Source organism: Gallus gallus, chromosome 4 (assembly GCF_016699485.2).
Source record: "Gallus gallus isolate bGalGal1 chromosome 4, bGalGal1.mat.broiler.GRCg7b, whole genome shotgun sequence".
NCBI lineage: Eukaryota > Metazoa > Chordata > Aves > Galliformes > Phasianidae > Gallus > Gallus gallus.
The window spans coordinates 53,072,959-53,083,051 of NC_052535.1; the positions used below are offsets into that span (position 1 = coordinate 53,072,959).

A 10,093-nucleotide genomic window follows, 5' to 3' on the forward strand; every position below is an offset into this window, starting at 1 on the left:
TGCATTTGCACATTTTGCTGCCCCACAGTTATTACTGATTAGAACTTGATCTCAGCATCCACTTCTCTAGCCAACATGATTCTTTTTGTATTGATATAATGGTGTTTTCAGGGGAAAGAGCTCTCTACAAGATGTGTAACACTGAGACGCGATGCACATTCAGCTTTTTTGAAGTCCAAATGATTCTGTTTAAAAACCAAACATTTCAATTGTTTTATTTTCTTTTGTAGTTTGAATTACAATTCTCCCTATGTTTTATGGGTTATTTTTTCCAAAAAGTTATTGGTCTAAGCACCTCATCTTCACAAATGTACTTTTTGAAGTTATTAACAACTCCTACAGTGCCATTATTCCAAATTTCCAACACCAGAATACCACATCTCCTCCACACTCGAGGTTTCAGAAATACCATGAGCCTGGATTGAAGTACTCAGCTACACCTTACAGCAGTCATCAAATAAAGATGAAAAATACACACCCATGTGTCAAAAGGACTAATGTGCCCCTTTAATAGCAAACATGAAAAGCCAAAGCAGACAGAAAGATTCACAGACCATAACAGATGCTGGAAGAACAAGATACTCCTGGGTTCAGCTAAAACTGGATACAAGTTACAGATGTCCGAAGGAAAGTTAGATTGTGAGCCCAGGTAAACAGCTGGAAAAAAAAACAATTCAGACCAGCAGAAGCAAATTAAGAGGGCAGAAAGCCATAAGAAGCAGGTGAAAATTAAGTAGCAAAAAGAAGGGATCAACTTTGGACGAAGTACGTTGCAGCAGAGACAGAGGGTAAGACACCTGGTGTAGGCACAAAGACTGAGTCTTAAGAACTCGAAAGGGCAAAACTGATCTGCTAATTGACAGAGGACAGGAATAGTGCCTTTGCAGACAGCTCACTTTCTAACAGCCCATTTCAGCACACGCTGCTCCCTCATGTGGTGTTTCTGGTACCACAGGATACAGAGCCGCGTGACAACAGCTCCGGCCTCCGGGGCAGCCTCCTGTGGTTGTGGAAGAAGTAGAGGGTCTGACTGGATACTCTGGGAGCCAAGTGTGAAGAACACTGCTGCTGAAGCAACATTTGAGTCAACACAAGAACACATGTTGATGCTGGGGTTGGAGGTCAGAGCTGGATGGTGCAGGGAAGGAGGCTTCTCGCAGCATCCCACTGGCACCCAGCTCATGCCTAAGCAGAGCCTGAGTGGTAGGGAAGCTGTTGCAGCCATCGATGATATCATCTCTGCTTCAGTGGATGCGTGGGGAGAGGCGATGCAGAGAAATAAAGAGCCTCAAAGACATGATACAAAAGAAATATTTATAGGTAAGAGCCCTGCCTCACGGTGATGTGCACCTAGACAAGTACAAGGAGTAGAAGTGCCTACTTTATGTACGGATCCATTTGAGATAAACACACAGTGCAGTTTTGTGTTCATTACAAAAACCCTTATGTTTGTTAGATGTAGACTGAAATATGGCAACAGTAATCATTAGAATTTTTAAACCCCGTACTTGCATAAGAAACACACTGCAGTTTGGGTTAACAGCCTGAAACACTTCCTGAACATTTAAGAGGAACCCTGCGACACAAAGAGATAACGACAGCTCACCTCATTTTTGTCAACTTAAAAGAATAAGATTAGTTGACTCCACCTAAATAAATAGATAAATAAATAAAACTTAGGAAATACAAGAAACATCTGCACCTTTCAAACGTCCACATACAAAGTCTTTACTATTTGCTCTAAGTTCTGCCTAAGCATACTTGAGTTGTCCTAGAGGTACATGATACTTTCCTACTGAATTATGTTTCACACAAGCTAACCATTACATCTTCATCACAGCCATGTAGTACAAACTATAAAACAGTTTGACAGTGCTTGGACACACAGGTATGCTGGATCAGCATGACATAAAATACAGTGCAAATTTGGGTAAAAATAACTTGCTTTATAAGAAAAAAAAAGTCAAATTAGAGGGAAAAAAAAATAGTATCAAGTGAAGAAAGTCAACTCTTAGCATCGTACCGTAACTCTTGAACAGTTCAGCTCGCTTCAGGGGCAGTTCAACCGTTTCTCTAATGGTTTTGAGCTGGCTGCTTAAACCTCCTATCATGTCATAGGTAACTTGGGGTCCATGATCACTATCTTCTGCTATGTTCGTCCTAGCTTCTATAAAATTGATTCTAGTTCTTGAAGAAATGTAATAAAAAGTGTCTGTGCTGCTGAATGCTCCAGGTTTGGCAGCCGATGGAAGCCCCTCACTGCCTCCTTTCCTGGGCAGCTCCAGGTCTGCAGCATCCTCCCTGCTGCTGGCTTCATCTCCCTGAGCAGAGCCTTGACCAGTGGCTGCCACAGCAGAACTGGGTGTAACTGGTGAACCCAGACACGCAGGTTTGCATGGAGTGCTCGCAGATGCAGCCTCTGGATCTTCATCAATGTCCATCCTGCTGAGCTGTAAGGAAAGATCCAGCGCGCTCATCTCCAAGTCAGATTTCTCCAGGTCTGGCTCACACACCTCGCTGGAAATTGCACCAGCCTGGGCATGCAGCTCCACACTGTCAGTCCCCTTCACCTTCATCACCACAACGTTACACAGTTTGCCATAGAAACTGAATGCCAGGAGATTTTCTGGTAAAACAACTTTCCCATCTGTGAGAGGATTGAAAAGAAAAAAGAGAAAAGGAGAAAGTTGATTAAAGTAATTGGCGGCAATAATTTTAGGATAGCCTTCACAGTAAATGTAAAAGTGCTATAAATTAACACCACAGGACGTAGTTACATAGCTTACATGTAATTTCAGGTAATTAAAAGGATCCTTTTACACATAAGCAGACTACTGGATAAACAGTTGGCATACATAAACTCTTGTAGTAAGCCCATCATTACTTGGGTGTTCTGAACTTCACACAGTGTGCACAGTGGGATTACAGAACTAATATTCTAAGATGTAAAAAATTTGTATTTACTTTGTGCCCCATAGGTTCACAGTATTTCATGTTCAGCCTGAGCCTTGGCCCACAGAAGGTAAGGTTTTATCTCTGTGTTGGCAGAGAGAGATCTGGAAATGTGATCTGAATGCGCCCTGCGGGCACAAAAAGGCAGTAATGTAAACAGGAGTTATTATTTCCAGCCAAACTCATGAATCTGGAATCCAGTTTGTGCTTCCTGCTTCTTAGCTTGCCAGCATTGTTATTATATATTCCTAAACCAGAAGGTTATTACTGAGAAGAGAAATTAAAACTTAGAATTCCAGTATCTTGAAAAAGTTACATTGTTTTTATTTTTTTCCTTACTTACAGACACTTGCTACCCAATGAAAAGCAATTCTGCTTATTTATTATCAATATATAAAAGATTCAGAGTATGGGATTTCACACCAGTACTGATCCCTTATCTTGTTTTTAATGCATAACATTGTTCTCTTTTTCTTCACAACACAAGACAACCCCTAAGTCCATCACCATATCAGCCAATAATGACAGCTTAACAACTGTATCTTGAAACTGCCATAGGTACAAAGGACAGAAAGAGCAGGATTAAGACAAGTTAGATATTTGTATCATAGTAATACGATTTAGCCCAAAGAAGATCCGTATGAGGAGTGTGAGAAGAATAATCCCCTCTATTTTGTCATAAGCCCTCAATTGAGAACAGAAGAAACTCTCTGCTTTTCTATCCAAAATGTGACCTTCCACTGCACCATAAAAACTGAACAGTCAAAAGAAGAGCAACAAAATTTATACCTAAGTTTCTCAGCAGACAGACAGACATTTCCTCAGCATTAATACAGGCATCTTTGTCCCTGTGGTAAGAAGAAACAATATTTTTTCAGTCACTAACTGCTATGAAAACAAAACGGAGTCCACGCCACCAAGGCACCAGGACTATGAGTACCACCAACTTCACACAATGAGATTCAACGCCACAATCAGAAAAGATAGACGAGCTCCTCACAGTCTTCGGCTCATATAATAACTCCAAAGATATTAGCCACACAGCTAACAAGAGGATTTGTTCCATTTTTCATACAGGATCCTGCAATAAGCAATAGAGTAAGTTATATTTACAAATCTAGATTATATATTATGAGTCCGTTCCACACGTCAGCCCTTGTAAGCTTTACAGAGAGGCCAACAGCAGCACCAAAAACATTTCAATCAGATGCTGCAGCTGCAAATGGAATTATGACCAAGAGGGGGAGCTCCGAGCCTAGAAATAAAAATCCACTGCTCAGTTTCAGTGCTGAAGAACGTAACCTGAGGGAAAGAGATGTTCCGCTATTACAGGGGAGCCCTCAGAGCACCACAGCCACTCCTGACAAGCAAACACGCACTCGATTGCACTGCTGGGGTCTGAGAATAAAGGTCGGTTTTAACTGGAAAATAAATAATGCACACAAGCAAATCCCCCAGGGATACTAATTTTCAGAGAATAAATTATAGTTGTAAAGCATCTAGAAAAGTGAGAAATTCTGGGACAAGAGGATTCCACTTATTCTTTTAATAACTAATATTCTTATCTGGTAGATTATCTGTAAATTTACTGTTAACTTAGTACATATCAACTTACTGTAATTGACTACAGTGGTTTGCAGTAAATCAGTAGGCTTAAGGCTTGAAACAGACTAACTCCTGTTTGCGTGTGTTCTCTCCTAGAGTCATTCTAGAAGAACCATCATTCATGTGACTTTTAATGTGGGGGCACACTTTGTATAGCATTTCTAGGAGCCTGAGAGAAGGATTTTGCGTCAAAATCCTTCCTGAGAAGGAAAATTCTGGCTTTGGTACAGTTTCAAAAAGAATTACAGTAATCACAAATATTTCAGCAGTTACACACGATGCCTCTCACTTCGTCCTTATCACAGAAGCACCGAATATCCAGAGCTGGAAGGGATGCTCAAGTCCAACCCCTGGCTCTGCACAGGACCACCCAAAATTCAAGCCCTATGTCTTTTATAACCAAACTCCCATGACCAAACTGGTCGTAATAATAATCAAATATTGTAATATCCACTCAAACTTCCTACAGGACTAAATTAGCCATAGCAAAAAGCTGCAATGACATAATTTTTTCATTTTCTAGTGAGAAGAGAGGCATGTGGGGCACAGCATGCTGATGTGTCAGAATACAACCTGGAGCCACCTTAACCAGTTGCTACTGGTACAGTTCAAGCAACATTGGTTGCATTACCAACAAAAGCAAGGCCACCTCACCAACATTTCTAAGTCAACCTAATGGAAAACAGCATCTCTCCTTTAAAATGGGCAAAGTCACGCTCAAAATGGAGGTTTGACAAGGAAGGGGAGATGACTTAGAGAAACTACAGGTGTTGGGAGGCTTTCCAAAGTGATTACAAAACAGCCTCATTTAGGAAATAACCATAACCAGATTCTGCACCAACCCAAATGCTGACTGCGGAACATTATGTCAGTAATAAACAGCTAATTTTTCAAAGCCTTTGTGATTTCAAGACAGCCTTAATTTGCACCTTCTGCTCTCTATCCTTGGTGAATTCAGAGGGGAAAAAAAAAACCCTTCTGCAAGAGTTTCCAGTTCAAAAAAAAAAAAAACATTCCAATAAATAAAAGCCACACACAGAAAAGGTGAGGGCTCTCCCCAACCTGTCAGCCCTCCACTGCCCCAGCCATGGCAGGACTTCTCACCAGGAGTTCCTCAGGAAGCAGCCTGCAGCACAACCTCTAATGACAACAGCCAGAACACAGGCTCCTTTGGCCCTTTCTAACCTAACATCAACACTATGCAGAGATCATCCTTGGGCCTTACAAGTGACTCGGGAGTTTAAAGAACCTACGTTGACCATGCAGTCACACACACACACTTGCCAATAGCCTGATCTCTGCTTCAGGAGTTGACTGCACTCAGGACTCGCTAATATCGCTGCTTGTTAATTTCACATTAAAGGAAGAACCTCTTCACACTACCAGCCTTTGTGGCAATGTGCTCTCCACAACAGCACTAACCCTCCCTCAACTGAGACCTCCTCACACTGCAGCTGACCCACTCTGCTGCCCACACTTCAGCCTTCATCCTTCAAGCATCTGTGGATGCTTAAATTTCAAAGATTCACACAGTACCCTGAGCTGGAAAGGACCCATAAGAATTATCAGTCCCAACTCCTGGATCCATACAGCACCACCCAAAAATCAGACAGTATGTCTGAGAGTGTTGTCCAAATGCTCCTTGAACTCTGGCAGTTCAGGGCCACAATCACTGCTCTGGGCAGCCAGTTCCATGCCCACCACCCTGTGCTGTAGAGCCTCTTCCTAACAATCAACCTGATCCTCTCCTGACACAGCCCCATGTCATTCCCTTGGGTCTTACATACTAATTCCATTCAAGCATGAAAGAAAAAATGGTATCTTCTAAGAGTGTGCAGTGCAAAGCAGATGCCTCCCAGTAGGCACATCAGTAGGGTACAACATGTTCCATACCTCAGCTTCACAGCAACTTCCTCTGCCTGGATGACCGCACCAGTCACGGGCTGCACGGTGATGGCATCACCCACACTGACTCCCAGGTTCTTCTGTGTGGTGTCGCTCAGCCCAATCTTCCCACCTGGAAAGCCTGGGGTGGGCCAGGCTGTGCAGACCTGGAGGAATCATAGAATCATTAAGGTTGAAAAAGACTCCTAAGATCAACTAGTGCAACCATCCACCTACTACCAATATTGCCCACTGAACCGTGTCCCTCAGTGCCACATCTACACATTTCTTGAACACCTCTGGGGACAGTGACTCCACCACTTCCTTGGGCAGCCTGTGCCAGCACATCACCACTCTTTCAGAGAAGAAGTCTTTCCTAATGTCCAACCCAAACCTCCCCTGGTGCAACTCGAAGCCATCACCTCACATCCTCACCTCACATCTTTGGACGCATTCTAGGGCATAGAGGTCTTTCTTGTAGTTAGGGGCCCAAAAGTGAACACATTAACTGAGATATGGCCTCATCAGTGACAAGTACAGGGGGCAACCATCTTCCTGGTCCTGCTGGCAACACTACTCCTGGCAGAAGCCAGGATGCCATTCAAAGCAGGTTCAAAGCAAGCAGCTGTCAGCGGCCCCACATTCAGTCCTCTGAAGTAAGCAATATTAATAAAAGCATGGGTTGAGGAAGAAGGGGGATTAGGTTGCAACCTGGTTCCACAGAGGGCTTAAGGTACGGGCAGCACCGAGTTTCCCAGTGGATGCAATGGAAACGCGAGGGCTGCCCAAAGGAGGAGCAGAGCACGGAGGGGACGGGGCCTCACCCACCTCCTGCCTTCCTCCCGCCGCCGTGAGCAGCACCGGGCGACCGATGCAGATGTTGGCGGCCTTCATGCTGTTCAGAGACAGCTGCGCCAGGGCTCTCCGGAACATCTTGGGGACTTTGTCATCTTCTGAAACGTTCAGGAGAAGCACATCACCGCTCTGCACGCGGGACACGCGGGACACACGCCGCACACCCCGCGCTCCCAGACAAGTACGCCCGCAGGCCCCGCCTCGGCAGCACGGGGAGCGCACAGACGGAGCACGCACCCGTGGCACCGAAGGGCGGGTGAGCAGCCAGGCGCTCGTGCCGTTCACCGAGCGGACCTCACGTCTGCCTCAGCGAAAGGCCGTCGGTGCCGACGCCGCTTCAGGGCGGCAGATCCCGGCTTCGGGACCGCTCCCGCCACCGCGCTCCGCGCTCCGGGCCCCGTACCTGCCTGCACCGCCTCTGCGACGCCCAGCAGCGGCGGCCCGCCCTCGGTCCCGCCGGCCAGCGGGGAGCTCCCGCCCGGGGCCGGCCGTCCCCTGCTCCTTCGCCGGGCGGCCATGCTGCTCGCCGGCCGCCGCGGAGCGCTTCCGGAGGCAAAGGCCGGCTCCGCCCCCGGGGCGGCCGCTTCCCGCTGCACCATGGCGGGGCCGGCGCTGTGGCGGGCGCTGCGCGGGGCGCGAGGCCGGGGCCCGGCGGCGGGGGGCTGGGGCGGGCTGCGGCCTCGGCCGGACAAGTACGGCGGGGTGAGCGTAGAGCTGGCCGAGCTGCGCCGGCCTCGCCGCCGGGAGCGGGCCGCCTTCGGGCGCTGGTTGCGGGGCAAGTGGCGGGCACGGGGTGGGCGCCCCTGGGCGGGCGGGGTAGGTGGGTGCGCGCGGCCGGGCGGCGAGCAGCACCGCGCTGCCTGTAACCTAATGCCGCTTACGGCGTCGCTGCCGGCGCTTCCTTGCCTCCCGCTGACACGTTTTAGGCCGGTGAGCATCAGGCCCAAACGCAGACATCCCCACAGGAATCCCCGCTGTGCCCCACTGGAAGCTGGCTGGGTGGCGGTCCGTCCTAAACTTCGAGCCTCCAAGGCTGCAGCCTGACCGGCGGCCCCGCGTTTCTCTTCCAGCCTCGGTCGCCCAGTGGCAGCAGGAAGGCCGAGTCGCCGTCTGGCTCCACGTTCCCATCTTCCAGAGCGGGCTGGCGGCCGTGGCCGCGTCGCAGGGCTTTGCCTTCCACCACGCGGAGTCGGGCTCGGCCACCCTGACGCGGTGGCTGGGCGAGGGGCCGAGCAGGCTGCCCGCCTTTGCCAGCCACCAGCTGGGAGTCGCAGGTGAGTCGCACGGAGCAGCAAGCATGGGAATAGCGATAGGAGCGTGGGGCGGCTCCACCGAGTGAAGCGATTCTGCCCTGAGTGCAGCTGTGCAACCACATGCTTTGCTAAAAGCAGGCCGGCACGCAGAGGTTTCTCAATCTTCTGATCTCCGCAGCCGTTCCAGTTTGAGGAAAGTCTGTGCATAGGGCAGATGGAAGCGGCAGGGATTGCTAAGGAGCTAGCGCAGCCATTGGCTACGTGTGCCACGGTCCAGAAGCTGCTGTGATGTGTAGCAGAGCTATGCCCCAAACACCTGGGCGCTACCTAGGTCCATCTACACCTCCCCCCCAACCACTGCTGGAAAGGTTGCTCTAAAAAGCAAGGAAACTCCCAAGGAACAAGAAGACGGCGTCCCATTTCTTACACAGCACAGTGCAAGGAACTGATGGTGAGCCAAAACCACAGTCAGCTTGAACTCAGCCTCACCAAACGTGCACACTTCTGCCTTCCCTCTCAGCAGTCATCCACAGACACGCGACTGCCAGCCACATCGCTCAGCAATTTCCTGTAGGCTGGAGTTGGCTCAGGCCCTGCCAGCCTGGTGCAGGCTGTGGCGTGCAGTAAGTATGGCAGAGGGCAGCACATCTCCCCCTGAACGGCCTCACTTTTTCGACCTTGGCTGTGAGTGACCCGTAAGCAGCTATTTGACAAGAGCTGGGCTGTTGGCAGCCACACGTCAGGTTGAAAGTGAGCTTTGGAAAAGCGATGCCTTCAGTTACCAAACGGTGCTGTTGTCAGTGGGAACTTGCAGCTACAAAGCCAGCAGAGGGCAGCGTGGAAGCTGAAGGCAGGCTGCGTTTTTCAATGGGCATGTTAGAGCATGTTTTCCTGATGGATGAAAATCTCACCATTAAAATATGTGGCATTAAGCTCGAGTTAAGATAATGCATTCTCCTAAAAAAAGGCACCGTATTAGTCCTTATAATTCTTGCATATTTGAGGAAACATGACTAACTGAAAGGGGATTTTTCTGCAGTAGGTTGTGCATAGCTGAAAGTGCTGCCTAAAAGAAAATCACGCAGTGGGAGTGCTGTGGCCCCGGTGGTTGTCAGGAAAGGCTCACTGTAAGAAAAATCATAGCTTTGGAAATTCTTTCCACAACCTGCACTTTCAAAACATCATTTGCTATTGTGTTTTTGAAGTAATCACTTTAATTGCACTCTGTGAAAATAGGAAGAAAATCTCTGAGAAAGGAAGCAGTTTAATAAATGGGAATGTATGGGTTTCATAGTTCTTGCACATACATAAATATTACACAACAGATAACATATGTAGTTTGCTACTGCTTTTCAAATCTGTCCATTCTTATTCACGATTGGAAAACCTTTTAATGAGTAAAGACCTCAGGAAGGCATTTGGTCACATAAGCACATGAAAGCAATCACTGCAATATTTTTTTCTGTTTCATGCACCATCAGTGGATGCGGAATACACTGCAGGAACACACCAAGCAGTGTGGACATCACCTGGCATGTATTTAA

General features: G+C 47.8%; 1 protein-coding gene across 14 annotated transcripts in view; it reads right to left on the bottom strand.

Moving 5' to 3' along the window:
• Positions 1-9,065, bottom strand: part of SPATA5 (spermatogenesis associated 5) — a 184,957-nt gene extending 175,892 nt beyond the window's left edge. For 12 of the 14 annotated variants that reach the window (XR_005859365.1, XR_005859366.1, XR_005859364.1 and 9 more), the window contains exons 1-5: positions 7,700-8,369; positions 7,270-7,394; positions 6,451-6,608; positions 3,742-3,800; positions 2,024-2,647 (exon numbers count right to left, since the gene is read on the bottom strand). Coding sequence is in view for 7 of the 14 variants with exons in the window: in XM_040699594.1 (XP_040555528.1) it covers positions 2,024-2,647; positions 3,742-3,800; positions 6,451-6,608; positions 7,270-7,394; positions 7,700-8,234 (1,501 nt within the window). In the remaining 7 variants the exon portion in view is untranslated. Of the gene's footprint in view, positions 1-2,023; positions 2,648-3,741; positions 3,801-6,450; positions 6,609-7,269; positions 7,395-7,699 lie in introns of all 14 variants that reach the window. The other 2 variants (XM_004941204.5, XM_046940632.1) reach the window with 2 other exon arrangements.
• Between the last annotated feature and the right edge of the window lie 1,028 nt (positions 9,066-10,093).